The 20,067-nt window shown below is 46.9% G+C and overlaps 1 protein-coding gene across 1 annotated transcript in view; it reads left to right on the top strand.

The window, feature by feature from the left end:
- The first annotated feature begins 908 nt into the window (after positions 1-908).
- LOC110514564 (GDNF family receptor alpha-4-like) overlaps positions 909-20,067 on the top strand; it is a 178,018-nt gene continuing 158,859 nt past the window's right edge. Inside the window, exons 1-5 of the mRNA XM_090209746.1 lie at positions 909-1,056; positions 10,120-10,401; positions 13,019-13,099; positions 18,516-18,743; positions 19,087-19,204. Coding sequence (XP_090065872.1) covers positions 909-1,056; positions 10,120-10,401; positions 13,019-13,099; positions 18,516-18,743; positions 19,087-19,204 — 857 coding nt within the window. The remainder of the gene's footprint in view (positions 1,057-10,119; positions 10,402-13,018; positions 13,100-18,515; positions 18,744-19,086; positions 19,205-20,067) is intronic.

Here is a 20,067-nt window from a genome sequence, read left to right as displayed (position 1 = left end):
TTTATTTGTCACATGCGCCTGTCACGCCCTGGTCTTAGTATTTTGTGTTTTCTTTATTATTTTGATCAGGCCAGGGTGTGACATGGGTTTAATATGTGTTGTGTTTTGTCTGGGGGTTTTTGTAGGTATTGGGATTGTGGTATAGTGGGGTTGTCTAGAAAAGTCTATGGTTGTCTGAAGTGGTTCTCAATCAGAGGCAGGTGTTTATCGTTGTCTCTGATTGGGAACCATATTTAGGCAGCCATATTCTTTGAGTGTTTCGTGGGTGATTGTTCCTGTCTCTGTGTTAGTTTGCACCAGTATAGGCTCAGTCACTTTTTTTTTTCTTCTTCTTCTTCTTCTTCTTGTTTTGTCGGTCGGTCCCTGGGATTGGGCTGGCCAACACGGTTCGGTTTGCTTGGAAGGAAAAGGAGTTGGAGCCTTTAGGACGGGAAACTTTTGGAAGGATAATATTGATGGGGATTCTAAAGCTGTCGGTGAAGGACGTGTTTTGCTTCCAAGGCAACTCGTTGGAGGGAGCATACGACGTGGCACTAAATACAGAGGAGAAACATGATGATATCCTGAGAAGGGCAAGAGCAGTGGGAGGTGAGAGGCCGATGTGCCACTATGAAATAACAAGCCTGGCGAGGAACAACTTTAGGGTTGTAGCTGTCAACATTTATAACAAATACGTTAAGGACGAAGAGGTGAGGGCCTTTCTGGGGAGATACATGGATAATGTCTCCTCAACAAGGCACCTCAAAGACTCCCTTGGGTTTTGGAATGGGAGGAGAGGCTTCCAGGCCCTCCTCAGGGAGGACCCAAAGGGTCATGGTGGCAACCTCCATCCTCCTGCTATGTTCTCCCTGGGGGCTGACAGGGGGATGTTGTTTTATGCACGTCAGCCTCCATTTTGCAGGCGCTGTATGGCCTATGGCCACATCTTCGCCTCGTGCAGCGCAAGAAAATGCAGATTTTGTGGATCTGGGGAGCACGAGGCGAAGGATTGTGACGAGCCTAAGGCGTGCCACGGGTGTGGCTCGTCAGCACACCTGTGGCGGGGGTGCCCGGCTCGTCAGAGGTCATACGCGTCTGTGGCTGGGGGGGGGGGGGGGGGAGCAGGAGCGGGGGATGGAAGAGAGAAGGAAACGGAAGGCACGGGAGTAGGAGAACCAGGAAAAGCGGCGGAAGAAGGCAAGCGAGTGGAGGAGCATGAGAGAGAAGAAAGCGAGGGAGGGGTGGTGGAGAAGGAGACGGTGGAAGAGAAAGTGGAGTGGGGGGAAAGTGCCCTGGTGGAAGAGATGAGGGGTATGGTGGAGGAGCTGGCGGGGGGGAGGGTGGTATCTCTCCACTGCTGCCATCACCAAAGAAGAGAATGAAGAGGAGGGTGCGATTGGCCGACAGTGAGAGGGAGGGGATGGCCAAGAGAGCGATGGGGGTGGGAGAAACCTCTGGGTTGCTGCTGGTTTCCCCAGGCCCTCAACTTCTGTTGGGTGGGGACACACCTAACAAGACTCAGGACTGGGTACAGGAGGAGGTGGGGAGTTTTTTGTTTGGGGACTTAGCCTCCCCTATTTTTTTCCAAACCAGGGCACCCTGGAGCCAAACACTATTCCTGCATCCTGGGTTGGTGAGATGGAGGAAGAGGGGGGGACGTCGGGAGTACGGATGGTGTTATCACCGGTAGATATAGAGCAGGGGAGCATCGGGTGAGTCTCCTGTTTTTGTTTTTTTCTGTCTGGGTTTAGTATTTGAGTGTATTACATGTTTTTATTTTATTCTTTCATGGGGTCTAATTTGACTTTTGTTAGTTTAAATGTAAGGGGTTTAAGGGATTTTGTTAAGAGGAGGGCGGTAATTTAGTTATTTGGGGTTTGATTTTTGTTTTTTACAGGAGGTTCACCTGAGGGATGGAGGGGATGTTAGTAGGTTTAAGAAGGAGTCGGGGGAGTCGGTTTGGGGTATTGGGGGGGTGCACTCATCGGGGGTAGGGATTTTGTGTGGGCACAGGGAGGTAAAAGTGGAGGGTTCTTTTGTGGTGATGCAGGGGAGGGTTATGGGGGTGGATGTCACGATACGGGATTGTAAATTTAGATTAGTGGTGGTGTATGGGCCACAGGTGGTGGCAGACAGGAGGGAGATGATGGACTGTCTGGAGCCCCTGTGTGTCACAAATAGGAAATTAGTGATAGGGGGGGATTTTAATAGAGATTTAGGAATAGGGGGGGATAGCGGTGCAGGCGCCATCACTGGGCTAATGGCTTGCCATGGTCTGGTTGATGGTGGCCTGCACACTACTCCGGCAATGGCCGGTCCTACATGGCGCAACTCCAGGAGGCTCGACTATATTTTTGTACCCAGGTCTTTGGGTAAGTTGTCTGGGCGGCTGTTGCCTGTTTTCTTTTCGGATCACGACGGGGTGCTCCTGCAGGTGGGGTCGCCAGTCTCTCTTTGGTAGGGGGTACTGGAAGTTAGATCGGGATGTGCTGGAGGAGCAGGCTTTTGTTGACGTTTGTTTTGGTTTCTTTTTGAGGCTTGAAGGCCTCAGGTCCATGTGTGAGGGGGTGTTAGAGTGGTGGGAATTAGTTAAGGTGAGGATTAGGGCTTTTATAATAGGGTATTGCAAGAGGAAAAAAAGGGAGGAGAGGAGGGAGGTGGATGGAGAGGAGGGAGGTGGATCGTATCCAAAGGTTAATTGAACTCGAGTACGAGGCAGGCAACCTCAGCGGGTCGTTTGACTGGGAGAGATCCGCAACCCTAAAGGCGCAGCTCAGGGAGTTGCAGGAGTGGAAGGCTCAAGCTTTCCTGGAGCGTGCGCATAGTGGCTTTCTAGAACACAATGAGACTTGTTCTGCTATGTTCTTTAAGTCGGTTAGGGCCAGACAGAGTAGGAAGGTAATGCATGGCGTTAGGGAAGAAAATGGTAGTATAGTTAGAAAACCAGAGGAAATGGTCAGGGTGACAACTAATAATTTTCAAGGTTTATTTAAGGAAAGGGAAATAGATGTAGAGCAGGGAATTGTGTTTTTAGAACACTTGTCCAGGCGTTTGCCGGAGGACATTAGAGAAGTGATGGAGGCCCAGATCTCACTAGAAGAGGTTGAGAGCGCTCTTAGGAGGATGGGAAAAGGGAAGGTGCCTGGGATGGATGGGCTGCCGGCTGAGTTTTATCTCAAGTTTTGGGGTATACTTGGACCAATGGTCCTCGAAGTCTTGAAGGCCATCCTTGAGACGGGGGTCCCGGGGGGATCAATGGCTGTTGGTGTGCTGTCACTTTTATATAAGAAGGGGGAAGTAACAAACCTTGGCAACTGGCGGCCGTTGACCATGCTGTGCGTAGATTACAAGCTACTTCCAAAGGTTTTAGCAGACCGGTTGCGCACAGCCCTTCCCTACGTCGTCCATGAGGATCAGACGTGCGGGGTAGAGGGCCGCTCTATTAGATAGAACCTATAGTTAATCAGGGACTCCATCGCTTGGGTTGAAGATAGAGGCCTGCCTTTAATGGTAGCAGCGCTAGATCAGGCGAAAGCCTTTGATCGCGTGAATAGATATTTTCTATTCAGAGTGTTAGGTCGATTAGGATTTGGGAGAAGTTCATAGGATGGATTCATACATTATATGTTGGAGCGGGGTGCCGAGTTAGTGTAAATAGTCACTTGGGTGACATTTTTGACCTCTCGTCTGGGGTCAGGCAGGGGTGCCCACTCTCGGCTCTGCTCTTCATTCTGTATATGGAGCCTCTGGGGGCTGCCATTAGGGCAGACACAGGGGTGGAAGGCTTGTTGATCCCTGGAAGTGGTGGGCTGCGTGTTAAGATGACGCAGTATGCCGACGACAGTTCCTTGCTGCTGTGCAAGGACTCGTGCCTGACAAGGTCCCTTGCCATCATTGGGGATTTCACCTGAGCGTCGGGAGCGGTTCTGAACCATGCAAAGTCTTCCGTTAAGTTTTTCAGAAGATGGCGCGGTAGAACGGATGTGCCCGGGGGGTTATCTCTCTGTGAGGGGGCCCTGAGGATTCTCGGGGTCCATTTTGAGACCTCCGGCTCAGCGACGCTAAACTGGAACATGGGTATCGCAGTGGTACAGAGGAAGCTAGCGATGTGGAAGGCTAGGTATTTGTCTTTTATGGGCAAGGTCCTGGTCCTAAAGGTGGATGTGTTGCCGTCTCTTTTCTATTTGGCGTACATCTACCCATTGCCGGCTTGTCTGAGGAGGTCTCTAGTGAGGCTTGTCTTTCAGTTCATGTGGGGTGGCAGGTACGAGTGGGTCGCCAGGGCACGCATGCTCTGTCCCATCGGGGAGGGAGGTAGGGGGGTACCACATCTCCCCCTCAAGCTGGACGCAATTTTTGGTTTCTTTCTTGTTAACGGAGCTTGCTCATCCAGTGATACACCCGTCCGGTTACCTCCTGCGGGAGTTCTTCTTGTATCAGGCGAGAAGCGTAATGGTGTGGTCTAACACGGGTCCTCGGGCGGAACAGCTGCCGTGGCACTTTGGCCATGCTGCCAAGTGGCTGCGTGCGCACCCTGAGGTTGAAGTTGCCCGATGAGGTTTAGATCACAGGCACCTGTACGAGGAGGTCAGACAGGCAGGGAGTCCGTAGTGGGCATCTCATCAGTGGTCTGGGAGGGAGTGCAGGCGCGGGGCCTGGACAACAGGCTCAAGGACCTGAATTGGTTGAGCCTCCACAAGTGCTTGCCGGTACGTTCCATCATGTACCGGCATAGTTTGGCGCAATCCCCCACCTGTTCAAGATCCTCTTGTGGCAGGGAGGAGACTGTGCGCCTTGTCTTTTGGGACTGTGCCTTTGCCGGAGTAGTATGGGCTAGGGCACGAGTGTTGTTAGGTTTGGTAAGAGGGGATTTTGCATTTATGTGGGCCAGGTTAGAGAGAGGTGTAGGGAGAGCGAGAGGGACGGATAGGGACAGGTTTCTGCTCTGGCTTCTCATGAGTCTCTTTAAACGGGGGCTGTGGGAAGCCAGGCAGAACATGGTGAAGACAGGGATAGATTGGGGGGTAGAAGGGATAGTGAGGAGGGTGGAAGGAGATTTGAGGGGGAGGATGAAGAGGGAGGAGAGGAAGTGGGGGAAGCATGCTGCCCGGGAGAGGTGGAAGGGGTGTTTAGGGCTGGGTGTCATTTAGATTTGTAAGGGGATAGATTAGGGACGGGCAGATAGGGAAAGGTAGTTTGTAGGATGATGGGGAGGGAAGATGCTCCCCTGAGGTTTTTTTTTATTTTTTATTTTTTAGTTAAATTAAAATATCATTATTGGAGTATGAATGAAAATTATGAGTTGTAAAGAATGAATGGTATTGAATGTAATAAATTATAAAAAAAATAAAAAAAATAGGCTGTTTAGGTTTTCATGTTTATTGTTTTTGTATTGTTCATGTTTATCCTATATTAAACATGAATCGAAATAACCATGCTGCATTTTGGTCCTCCTCTCCTTCGACGGAAGAAAACCGTAACGGCGCCAAATACAATGCTTACTACAAGCCCTTAACCAACAGTGCAGTTCAAGAAGAATTAAGAAAATATTTACCAAATAAACTAAAGTAAAAAATATGCCAATTGGAGTGGTTCTGGTGTATCCGGGAGGATGCTGTTGATATGCGCCATGACCAGCCTTTCAAAACACTTCATGGCTACTGACGGGAGTGCTATGGGGCGGTAATTATTTAGACAGGTTACCTTCACTTCATTGGGCACAGGGATTATGGTAGTCTGCTTGAAACATGTGGGTATTACAGACTCGGTCAGGGAGACATTGAAAATGTCAGTGAAGACACTTGCCAGTTGGTCTGCGCATGCTCGCAGTACACGTCCTGGTAATCCATCTGGCCCTGCAGCTTTGTGGATGTTTACCTGTTTAAAGGTCTTGCTCACATTGGCTACCGAGAGCGTTATCACACAGTCGTCCAGAACAGCTGGCGCTCTCGTGTATGCTTCAGTGTTGCTTGCCTCGAAGCGAGCATAAAAGGCATTTAGGTCTTCTGGTAGGCTCTCGTCACTGGGCAGCTCGCGTCTAGATCTCCCTTTGTAGTCTGTAATAGTTTTCAAGCCCTGCCACATCTGACGAGCGTCAGAGCATAAGAGTCACAGTTAAATCTTTTGTATGATCTCTTATACTATTTTATACTATTTTGTTGTGATCACTGCATCCAATGGGAATGGATACAGCTTTAGAACGAAGTTCTACAGTATTAGTAAAAATGTGATCGACACATGTGGATGATCTTGTTCCTGTAGTGTTTGTAAACACCCTGATAGGTTGATTTATAACCTGAACCAGATTACAGGCACTGGTTACAGTGAGAAGCTTCCTCTTGAGCGGACAGCTTGATGAAAACCAGTCAATTTTCAGGTTCCCAAGAAAGTAGACCTTTCTGTTTACATCACATACACTATCAAGCATTTCACACATATTATTTAGATACTGACTGTTAGCACGTGGTGGCCTATAGCAACACCCCAAAAGAAAAGGCTTTAGATGTGCCAAGTGAACCTGCAACCACAACACTTCAATAACACTTAATATCTTCTCTAAGCATCACAGGGATGTGGCTCTGAATATATACAACACCTCCCCTATAAACATTACAGGGATATGACTGAATATATATACAACACCTCCCCTATAAACATTACAGGGATATGACTGAATATAGAGAGCAACACCTCCCCTATAAACATTACAGGGATATGGCTCTGAATATATACAACACCTCCCCCATAAGCATTACAGGGATATGGCTCTGAATATATACAACACCTCCCCTATAAACATTACAGGGAATATGGCTCTGAATATATACAACACCTCCCCTATAAACATTACAGGGATATGGCTCTGAATATATACAACACCTCCCCTATAAACATTACAGGGATATGGCTCTGAATATATACAACACCTCCCCTATAAACATTACAGGGATATGGCTCTGAATATATACAACAACACCTCCCCTATAAACATTACAGGGATATGACTCTGAATATATACAGCAACACCTCCCCTATAAACATTACAGGGATATGACTCTGAATATATACAACACCTCCCCTATAAACATTACAGGGATATGGCTCTGAATATATACAACAACACCTCCCCTATAAACATTACAGGGATATGACTCTGAATATATACAACACCACCTCCCCTATAAACATTACAGGGATATGACTCTGAATATATACAACACCTCCCCTATAAACATTACAGGGATATGGCTCTGAATATATACAACACCTCCCCTATAAACATTACAGGGATATGGCTCTGAATATATACAACACCTCCCCTATAAACATTACAGGGATATGGCTCTGAATATATACAGCAACACCTCCTCTATAAACATTACAGGGATATGACTCTGAATATATACAACACCTCCCCTATAAACATTACAGGGATATGACTCTGAATATATACAACACCTCCCCTATAAACATTACAGGGATATGACTCTGAATATATACAACACCACCTCCCCTATAAACATTACAGGGATATGACTCTGAATATATACAACACCTCCCCTATAAACATTACAGGGATATGGCTCTGAATATATACAACACCTCCCCTATAAACATTACAGGGATATGGCTCTGAATATATACAACACCTCCCCTATAAACATTACAGGGATATGGCTCTGAATATATACAACACCTCCCCTATAAACATTACAGGGATATGGCTCTGAATATATACAGCAACACCTCCTCTATAAACATTACAGGGATATGACTCTGAATATATACAACACCTCCCCTATAAACATTACAGGGATATGACTCTGAATATATACAACACCTCCCCTATAAACATTACAGGGATATGACTCTGAATATATACAACACCTCCTCTATAAACATTACAGGGATATGACTCTGAATATATACAGTAACACCTCCCCTATAAACATTACAGGGATATGACTCTGAATATATACAACACCTCCCCTATAAACATTACAGGGATATGGCTCTGAATATATACAACACCTCCCCTATAAACATTACAGGGATATGGCTCTGAATATATACAACACCTCCCCTATAAACATTACAGGGATATGGCTCTGAATATATACACAACACCTCCCCTATAAACATTACAGGGATATGGCTCTGAATATATACAACACCTCCCCTATAAACATTACAGGGATATGACTGAATATATACAACAACACCTCCCCTATAAACATTACAGGGATATGACTCTGAATATATACAGTAACACCTCCCCTATAAACATTACAGGGATATGACTGAATATATACAACAACACCTCCCCTATAAACATTACAGGGATATGACTCTGAATATATACAACACCACCTCCCCTATAAACATTACAGGGATATGACTCTGAATATATACAACACCTCCCCTATAAACATTACAGGGATATGACTCTGAATATATACAACACCTCCCCCATACACATTACAGGGATATTGCTCTGAATATAGAGAGCAACACCTCCCCTATAAACATTACAGGGATATGACTCTGAATATAGAGAGCAACACCTCCCCTATAAACATTACAGGGATATGACTCTGAATATATACAACACCTCCCCCATACACATTACAGGGATATTGCTCTGAATATAGAGAGCAACACCTCCCCTATAAACATTACAGGGATATGGCTCTGAATATAGAGAGCAACACCTCCCCTATAAACATTCCCGTCTCTTCTATAGATGTTATATCCTTGTATTTCTACTGCTGTATCATCAAATGAATTATCTAAGTGAGTCTCAGAAATGGCTAATATATGAATGTTATCTGATGTTAGCAAGTTATTGATTTCATGAACCTTATTTCAAAGGCTACATATATTAATATGGGCTATTTTCAGCCCTTTCCTGGGAAGTTTGTAATAAATAGACATAATATGGAAAAGACAAACAAATAAGATAACAAATACATACATTCAGTAGCCCATTAATCAGTTGGTGTGTGTGTGTGTGTGTGTGTGTGTGTGTGTGTGTGTGTGTGTGTGTGTGTGTGTGTGTGTGTGCGCGCTGTGGGGTTGAAGCTTGTTCTTAACTGACTTGCCTAGTTAAATAAAGGTAAAAATGAAAGCTACGAACCCACAGGCTTGGCTCTCTCATCCCTTCCAGGCTTCCGGGAGGGAGGGTGGACAATGAGCCTGTCATAGCGGAAGTAAGCAATGTCCTCACGCGCTCTGGCAGCTTTCATGGCTGGGATCAGTTCTTTCCTCTTCTGGGGCACAGCGTCTGTGTAGGGTCTCTGTTTCAGGGCTGTTCTACTCTACTCTGTGTCATTCTGTCCTCTTCCTGACCCCAGCTGTTATACTGACCTGATCCTGACCTCTGCTGTTATACTGACCTGTTCCTGAACCCAGCTGTTAAACTGACCTGTTCCTGACCCTTGCTGTTATACTGACCTCTTCCTGACCCCAGCTGTTATACTGACCTGTTCCTGACCCCAGCTGTTAAACTGACCTGTTCCTGACCCCTGCTGTTATACTGACCTCTTCCTGACCCCAGCTGTTATACTGACCTTTTCCTGACCCTGCTGTTATCCTGACCTGTTCCTGACCCCTGCTGTTAAACTGACCTGTTCATAACCCCTGCTGTTATACTGACCTGTTCCTGACCGCTGCTGTTATACTGCATTCTAAAAGATGACATATCATAAACTAGTCCTAACCCTAAACCCTGACCTCTAACCTCTGACCTCTAACCCCTGAACTCTAACCATAACCCCTGACCTCTAACCCCAACCCCTGACCTCTAACCCCTGACCTCTAACCCTAACCCCTCATCCCTAACCCCTTACCTCTAATCCCTGACCTCTAACCCTAACCCCTGACCCCTGACCTCTAATCCCTTACCTCTAACCATAACCCCTGACCTCTAACCCCTGACCTCTAACCATAATCCCTGATCTCTAACCCTAACCCTGACCTCTAACTCTAACCCCTGACCTCTAAATCGAACCTCTAACCCTAACCCCTGACCTCTAATCCCTTACCTCTAACCATAATCCCTGATCTCTAACCCTAACCCCTAACCCTGACCTCTAACTCTAACCCCTGACCTCTAACCACTGCTGTTTCTATTTTCCCCAGGGCTCCCCCTATTTGTGTCTGCGGTCAGGGACAGAGACTGTCTACAGGCTGGGGACACCTGCTCCAGTGATGATGGGTGCAGCCCTCGTCTGCGGACGTTGCGACAGTGTGTGGCGGGGGACGGCAGTGTGAAGCTGGGCCCTGGGGCCAGGAACCAGTGTGAGAACGCAGTCACGGCCCTGCTGTCCTCCCCGCTGCACGGCTGCCAGTGTAAACGAGGCATGAAGAGAGAGAAGAACTGCCTCAGTATCTATTGGAGCCTGCACCAGTCTGTCCTGCATGGTGAGACAATAACACCTAACCCTAATCTATATTACCAGTCTGTTTAACACCTAGCCCTAATCTATAGCACCAGTCTGTCCTGCATGGTGAGACAATAACACCTAACCCTAATCTATATTACCAGTCTGTTTAACACCTAGCCCTAATCTATAGCACCAGTCTGTCCTACATGGTGAGATTATAACACCTAACCCTAATCTATAGTACCAGTCTATATAACACCTAGCCCTAATCTATAGTACCAGTCTATATAACACCTAGCCCTAATCTATAGTACCAGTCTATATAACACCTAGCCCTAATTTATAGTACCGGTCTGTCCTACATGGTGAGATTATAAAACCTAACCCTAATCTATAGTACCAGTCTATATAACACCTAGCCCTAATCTATAGTACCAGTCTATATAACACCTAACCCTAATCTATAGTACCAGTCTATATAACACCTAGTCCTAATCTATAGTACCAGTCTATATAACACCTAACCCTGATCTATAGTACCAGTCTATATAACACCTAGCCCTAATCTATAGTACCAGTCTGTTTAACACCTAGCCCTAATCTATAGTACCAGTCTATATAACACCTAGTCCTAATCTCTAGTACCAGTCTATATAACACCTAGCCCTAATCTATAGTACCGGTCTGTCCTACATGGTGAGATTATAACACCTAACCCTAATCTATAGTACCAGTCTATATAACACCTAGTCCTAATATATAGTACCAGTCTATATGACACCTAACCCTAATCTATAGTACCAGTCTATATAACACCTAACCCTAATCTATAGTACCGGTCTGTCCTACATGGTGAGATTATAACACCAAGCCCTAATCTATAGTACCAGTCTATATAACACCTAGCCCTAATCTATAGTACCAGTCTATATAACACCAAGCCCTAATCTATAGTACCAGTCTATATAAAACCTAGCCCTAATCTATAGTACCAGTCTGTTTAACACCTAGCTCTAATCTATAATACCGGTCTGTTCTACATGGTGAGATTATAACACCAAGCCCTAATCTATAGTACCAGTCTATATAACACCTAGCCCTAATCTATAGTACCAGTCTATATAACACCAAGCCCTAATCTATAGTACCAGTCTATATAAAACCTAGCCCTAATCTATAGTACCAGTCTGTTTAACACCTAGCTCTAATCTATAATACCGGTCTGTTCTACATGGTGAGATTATAACACCTAACCCTAATCTATAGTACCAGTCTATATAACACCTAGCCCTAATCTATAGTACCAGTCTATATAACACCTAGCCCTAATCTCTAGTACCAGTCTATATAACACCTAGTCTTAATCTATAGTACCAGTCTATATAACACCTAGTCCTAATCTATAGTACCAGTCTATATAACACCTAGCCTAATCTATAGTACCAGTCTATATAACACCTAGCCCTAATCTATAGTACCAGTCTATATAACACCTAACCCTAATCTATAGTTCCAGTCTATATAACACCTAGTCCTAATCTATAGTAACAGTCTGTCCTACATGTTGTGATTATAACACCTAGTCCTAATCTATAGTACCAGTCTATATAACACCTCACCCTAATCTATAGTACCAGTCTATATAACACCTAGCCCTAATCTATAGTACCAGTCTATATAACACCTAGCCCTAATCTATAGTACCAGTCTATATAACACCTAGTCCTAATCTATAGTACCAGTCTATATAACACCTAGCCCTAATCTATAGTACCAGTCTATATAACACCTCACCCTAATCTATAGTACCAGTCTATATAACACCTAGCCCTAATCTATAGTACCAGTCTATATAACACCTAGCCCTAATCTATAGTACCAGTCTATATAACACCTAGCCCTAATCTATAGTACCAGTCTATATAACACCTAGCCCTAATCTATAGTACCAGTCTATATAACACCTAGCCCTAATCTATAGTACCAGTCTATATAACACCTAGCCCTAATTTATATTACCAGTCTATATAACACCTAGCCCTAATCTCTAGTACCAGTCTATATAACACCTAGTCCTAATCTATAGTACCAGTCTGTCCTACATGTTGAGATTATAACACCTAGTCCTAATCTATAGTACCAGTCTATATAACACCTAGTCAGGGAGAGATAGAGGACAAGGAGCGAGAGAGAGAGGACAGGGAGAGAGAGAGGACAGGTAGAGGGAGAGAGAAGACAAGGAGATAATGGGACCGGTTGAAAGAGAGTGGGACAGGGAGATTGAGAGTGGACAGGGAGAGAGAGAGGACAGGGAGAGGGAGAGAGAGGACAAGGAGAGAAAGGGACAGGTTGAGAGAGAGAGGGACAGGTTGAGAGAGAGAGGGACAGCGAGAGAGAGAGAGAGAGAGAGAGAGGACAAGGAGAGAATGGGACAGGTTGATAGAGAGAGAGGGACAGGGAGAGACGAACTGTCTCAGTATCTATTGGAGCCTGCATAGTGAGACCACAGGAAAGGCCAGGGAAGATGTCAGTGTTCAAAGATCAGGAACCCTAGTCTGTAACTACTTTGTCAGCTCGACTGTATGTCCACCTACTTCAATTCCTAAACATTTATTGGGTGATTCCTGAAAACATTGACGTGTGTCTGTCTGCAGGACTGAGTCTGGTGGAGAGTTACCCGTACGAACCAGAGGAGAGGGGCTTCGACTACGTACGCCTGGCCTACATGGCTGCAGGTGAGTGTTTCCCCTGGGGGTAGATAGAGGGGGGCAGCTATAGTCATGTGCCTCTATCACTGCAGGTGAGTGTTTACCCTGGGGGTAGATAGAGGGGGGCAGCTATAGTCCTGTGCCTCTATCACTGCAGGTGAGTGTTTACCCTGGGGGTAGATAGAGGGGGGCAGCTATAGTCATGTGCCTCTATCACTGCAGGTGAGTGTTTACCCTGGGGGTAGATAGAGGGGGGCAGCTATAGTCCTGTGCCTCTATCACTGCAGGTGAGTGTTTACCCTGGGGGTAGATAGAGGGGGGCAGCTATAGTCCTGGCCTACATGGCTGCGGGTGAGTGTTTACCCTGGGGGTAGATAGAGGGGGGCAGCTATAGTCCTGTGCCTCTATCACTGCAGGTGAGTGTTTACCCTGGGGGTAGATAGAGGGGGGCAGCTATAGTCCTGTGCCTCTATCACTGCAGGGGAGTGTTTACCCTGGGGGTAGATAGAGGGGGACAGCTATAGTCCTGTGCCTCTATCACTGCAGGGGAGTGTTTACCCTGGGGGTAGATAGAGGGGGGCAGCTATAGTCCTGTGCCTCTATCACTGCAGGTGAGTATTTACCCTGGGGGTAGATAGAGGGGGGCAGCTATAGTCATGTGCCTCTATCACTGCAGGGGAGTGTTTCCCCTGGGGGTAGATAGAGGGGGGCAGCTATAGTCATGTGCCTCTATCACTGCAGGTGAGTGTTTACCCTGGGGGTAGATAGAGGGGGGCAGCTATAGTCCTGTGCCTCTATCACTGCAGGTGAGTGTTTACCCTGGGGGTAGATAGAGGGGGGCAGCTATAGTCATGTGCCTCTATCACTGCAGGTGAGTGTTTACCCTGGGGGTAGATAGAGGGGGGCAGCTATAGTCCTGTGCCTCTATCACTGCAGGTGAGTGTTTACCCTGGGGGTAGATAGAGGGGGGCAGCTATAGTCCTGGCCTACATGGCTGCGGGTGAGTGTTTACCCTGGGGGTAGATAGAGGGGGGCAGCTATAGTCCTGTGCCTCTATCACTGCAGGTGAGTGTTTACCCTGGGGGTAGATAGAGGGGGGCAGCTATAGTCCTGTGCCTCTATCACTGCAGGGGAGTGTTTACCCTGGGGGTAGATAGAGGGGGACAGCTATAGTCCTGTGCCTCTATCACTGCAGGGGAGTGTTTACCCTGGGGGTAGATAGAGGGGGGCAGCTATAGTCCTGTGCCTCTATCACTGCAGGGGAGTGTTTACCCTGGGGGTAGATAGAGGGGGGCAGCTATAGTCCTGGCCTACATGGCTGCGGGTGAGTGTTTACCCTGGGGGTAGATAGAGGGGGGCAGCTATAGTCCTGTGCCTCTATCACTGCAGGTGAGTGTTTACCCTGGGGGTAGATAGAGGGGGGCAGCTATAGTCCTGTGCCTCTATCACTGCAGGGGAGTGTTTACCCTGGGGGTAGATAGAGGGGGACAGCTATAGTCCTGTGCCTCTATCACTGCAGGGGAGTGTTTACCCTGGGGGTAGATAGAGGGGGGCAGCTATAGTCCTGTGCCTCTATCACTGCAGGTGAGTATTTACCCTGGGGGTAGATAGAGGGGGGCAGCTATAGTCCTGTGCCTCTATCACTGCAGGGGAGTGTTTACCCTGGGGGTAGATAGAGGGGGGCAGCTATAGTCCTGTGCCTCTATCACTGCAGGGGAGTGTTTACCCTGGGGGTAGATAGAGGGGGGCAGCTATAGTCCTGGCCTACATGGCTGCAGGGGAGTGTTTACCCTGGGGGTAGATAGAGGGGGGCAGCTATAGTCCTGTGCCTCTATCACTGCAGGTGAGTGTTTACCCTGGGGGTAGATAGAGGGGGGCAGCTATAGTCCTGTGCCTCTTTCACTGCAGGTGAGTATTTACCCTGAGGGTAGATAGAGGGGGGCAGCTATAGTCCTGTGCCTCTATCACTGCAGGGGAGTGTTTACCCTGGGGGTAGATAGAGGGGGGCAGCTATAGTCCTGGCCTACATGGCTGCAGGTGAGTGTTTACCCTGGGAGTAGATAGATGGGGCCTGCGGACAACTCTCGTAACCTGTCTGTGTGTCTACCCTGGGACCAACTAGACTAACCTGTCTGTGTGTCTACCCTGGGACCAACTAGACTAACCTGTCTGTGCGTCTACCCTGGGACCAACTAGACTAACCTGTCTGTGTGTCTACCCTGGGACCAACTAGACTAACCTGTCTGTTTGTCTTCCCTGGGACCAACTAGACTAACCTGTCTGTGTGTCTTCCCTGGGACCAACTAGACTAACCTGTCTGTGTGTCTACCCTGGGACCAACTAGACTAACCTGTCTGTGTGTCTACCCTGGGACCAACTAGACTAACCTGTCTGTGTGTCTACCCTGGGACCAACTAGACTAACCTGTCTGTGTGTCTTCCCTGGGACCAACTAGACAAACCTGTCTGTTTGTCTTCCCTGGGACCAACTAGACTAACCTGTCTGTGTGTCTTCCCTGGGACCAACTAGACTAACCTGTCTCATGATATGTCACTTTTAAGTTGCATGTATTTGGTCAGTCCAAAATTACTTTATATTTCTGCCATGGAAATACATGTATTTCCTATTACCATTTGCGGTTTCTATGCCTTTAGTTTTCCCATGTGGACCAATTTATCTGTGAATTGTGAAAAGCTAATTAATTTTCCTTGCTTATCCTTTGAAGATCGTCATGTGAAAAGATTCTGGGGACGAGCATGTACATCTTCAATATGTACCCATTGTTCGTCTTTAGGGGTTGGAGGTGTTCACCGACCACCACAGATAAACTCACTCTTCGTGCCTGTTTCATTAAACTATGATCATTCTCAACATTTTGATGCCATATTTATATAATTATATAAAATACATGCAATTAATTTTTCAGCAACAGGTTTCTGTGCCAATGCAACACACAACCAATAAATAAAGCATACGGACTTCGGCCACTTCAATATCACGGTTTGTGTTTTCAACAACACAATAAATAGACTATGTCAATCTGGACAAACAGAAAAAACATCCCTCCCTGCCTTGTAGGCTTATCCAATACGTAGTCAGGCAGATTTTCTTTTAAATCTGAAAAATCCTGAGCAGTCAGAATGACTGATTTATCTGTTCTAATGTCAACCAGATAACCAAATAGCTACCCAGACTACCTGCGTTGACTCATCACATACACTGCTGCCACTGTTTATCTCTCACTGTATTCCTAGTTATGTCTACATATCTACCTCAATGACCTCATAGCCCTGCACATCGACTCAGTACTGGTACCTCTGTATATAGCCATGTTATTGCCTGGTACCCCTGCACATCGACTCAGTACTGGTACCTCTGTATATAGCCATGTTATTGCCTGGTACTCCTGCACATCGACTCAGTACTGGTACCTCTGTATATAGCCATGTTATTGCCTGGTACCCCTGCACATCGACTCAGTACTGGTACCTCTGTATATAGCCATGTTATTGCCTGGTACCCCTGCACATCGACTCAGTACTGGTACCTCTGTATATAGCCATGTTATTACCTGGTACTCCTGCACATTGACTCAGTACTGGTACCTCTGTATATAGCCATGTTATTGCCTGGTACTCCTGCACATTGACTCTGTACTGGTACCTCTGTATATAGCCATGTTATTGCCTGGTACCCCTGCACATCGACTCAGTACTGGTACCTCTGTATATAGCCATGTTATTACCTGGTACTCCTGCACATCGACTCAGTACTGGTACCTCTGTATATAGCCATGTTATTGCCTGGTACCCCTGCACATTGACTCAGTACTGGTACCTCTGTATATAGCCATGTTATTACCTGGTACTCCTGCACATTGACTCAGTACTGGTACCTCTGTATATAGCCATGTTATTGCCTGGTACCCCTGCACATCGACTCAGTACTGGTACCTCTGTATATAGCCATGTTATTGCCTGGTACCCCTGCACATCGACTCAGTACTGGTACCTCTGTATATAGCCATGTTATTGCCTGGTACTCCTGCACATAGATGGGTTAGTCAGGAATCACATAGATGGGTTAGTCAGGAATCACGTAGGTGGGTTAGTCAGGAATCACGTAGATGGGTTAGTCAGGAATCACATAGATGGGTTAGTCAGGAATCACATAGATGGGTTAGTTAGGAATCACGTAGATGGGTTAGTCAGGAATCACATAGATGGGTTAGTCAGGAATCACATAGATGGGTTAGTCAGGAATCACATAGATGGGTTAGTCAGGAATCACGTAGGTGGGTTAGTCAGGAATCACGTAGATGGGTTAGTCAGGAATCACATAGATGGGTTAGTCCGGAATCACGTAGATGGGTTAGTCAGGAATCACGTAGATGGGTTAGTCAGGAATCACATAGATGGGTTAGTCAGGAATCACATAGATGGGTTAGTCAGGAATCACATAGATGGGTTAGTCAGAAGGCTTCATTTGGTGTTGTGAAGGGATAGAAATGGAGGAGCTGGCTCTCTGCTCTTCATTCACCCTCAATATATATATATATACACGCACGCACACACGCACACACACACACACACACACACACACACACACACACACACACACACACACACACACACACACACAGCTCTGCATTAACCCTCCAAAATATGATATTAAACGATGAGGGCTAATTAAACTCAGTGTCCAGACAGAACAGACACATCCAACACTTGATTCATGTTATATTTAGTAACTTCTACAGATAAGACTTATTTGAGATTGCTTTTTAATTTACAAAGAATGAATCCTTTTCATTTAATTTCCAGATGCAGGAGGCTTATCACTAAAAACTTCAATTAGTCTTATTAATCATTGGGACAGACATCCTGTTTGGGTCCTGGTCAGAAGACACTCTGTTTGGGTCCTGGTCAGAAGACACTCTGTATGGGTCCTGGTCAGGGTTAGGGATCCCTACATAGGGGACAGGGTTAGGGACCACTACATAGGGGACAGGGTTAGGGACCACTACATAGGGGACAGGGTTAGGGACCACTTCATAGGGGACAGGGTTAGGGACCACTACATAGGGGACAGGGTTAGGGACCACTACATAGGGGACAGGGTTAGGGACCACTACATAGGGGACAGGGTTAGGGACCACTACATAGGGGACAGGGTTAGGGACCACTTCATAGGGGACAGGGTTAGGGACCACTACATAGGGGACAGGGTTAGGGACCACTACATAGGGGACAGGGTTAGGGACCACTACATAGGGGACAGGGTTAGGGACCACTACATAGGGGACAGGGTTAGGGACCAGACTTAAAGTCAACATTTACTCAATCAAATGTATTTTTAAAATGTATTTATAGTTATTATTTATAATGAAGCTGTTTTTACATAATCCGATGTCACAAAGTGCTATGCCTTGTTTTGTTTCCAGCAGATGAGGTGGGCATAACGACGTTGAACCGTTGTCTGGACGCGGCGAAGGCGTGTAACGTGGACGAGACCTGTCAGAAGCTCCGTACGGAATACGTCTCGGCCTGCATCCAGCCGTCGGCCCGCTCAGGCCCCTGTAACAGAGCCAGGTGTAACAAGGCTCTCAGGAAGTTCTTCGACCGGGTCCCGCCTGACTACACCCACCAGCTGCTGTTCTGCCCCTGCACAGGTAGGAGAGGGGGGTAGTGTGTAGTGTGGGTGTGTATAGTGTGTGGGTGTGTGTGTGTGTGGGTGTGTATAGTGTGTGGGTGTGGGTGTGTATAGTGTGTGTAGTGTGGGTGTGGGTGTGTATAGTGTGTGTAGTGTGTGGGTGTGTGAGTGTAAGTGTAGTGTGTGGGTGTGTGAGTGTAAGTGTAGTGTGTGGGTGTGTGTGTTTGAGTGTAAGTGTGGTGTGTGAGTGTAAGTGTAGTGTGTGGGTGTGTGAGCGTAAGTGTAAGTGTAGTGTGTGGGTGTGTGTGTTTGAGTGTAGTGGGTGGGTGAGTGTGTAACTAACCCAGTCTAACCCTGTCCAGACATGGCGTGCGCTGAGAGACGGAGACAGACCATCATACCAGCCTGCTCCTACGAGGACCAAGACAAACGCAACTGTCTGGCTGCACTGCGCATCTGTAGGAACGACTACGTATGCAGGTAGGGCTGGGTTGGCTGGGTGGGTGGGTTGGCTGGGTGGGTTGGCTGGGTGGGTTGGCTGGGTTGGTTGACTGGGTTGGTTGACTGGGTGGGTGGGTGTATGGCTGGGTGGGTTGACTGGGTGGGTGGGTGTATGGGTGGGTTGGCTGGGTGGGTTGACTGGGTGTATGGGTGGGTTGGCTGGGTGCGTGGGTGTATGGGTGGGTTGGCTGGGTGGGTGGGTTGGCTGGTTGGGTGGGTGGATGTGCAGCTTTGTGTGTTCGCATGTATATTTGTTTGGGTGTGTTGAGACCATACGTTTCCACAGAGTCTCTAGAGGTATTCTGTTGGAGGGTCCAGTTCAACATACTACACTGTTGGATGGTCCAGTTCAACATACTACACTGTTGGATGGTCCAGTTCAACATACTATACTGTTGGAGGGTCCAGTTCAACATACTACACTGTTGGATGGTCCAGTTCAACATACTACACTGTTGGAGGGTCCAGTTCAACATACTACACTGTTGGAGGGTCCAGTTCAACATACTACACTGTTGGAGGGTCCAGTTCAACATACTACACTGTTGGATGGTCCAGTTCAACATACTACACTGTTGGATGGTCCAGTTCAACATACTACACTGTTGGATGGTCCAGTTCAACATACTACACTGTTGGATGGTCCAGTTCAACATACTACTATGGTACACAGTTGGAGGGTCCAGTTCAACATACTACTCTGTTGGAGGGTCCAGTTCAACATACTACACTGTTGGAGGGTCCAGTTTAACATACTATACTGTTGGAGGGTCCAGTTCAACATACTATACTATTGGATTGTCCAGTTCAACGTACTACTATGGTACACAGTTGGAGGGTCC

This window comes from Oncorhynchus mykiss, chromosome 19, assembly GCF_057628025.1.
Source record: "Oncorhynchus mykiss isolate SJ-2025 chromosome 19, ASM5762802v1, whole genome shotgun sequence".
NCBI lineage: Eukaryota > Metazoa > Chordata > Actinopteri > Salmoniformes > Salmonidae > Oncorhynchus > Oncorhynchus mykiss.
The sequence above is the reverse complement of the archived record's forward strand: the minus strand, read 5'-3'. Positions and strand labels throughout refer to the sequence as shown.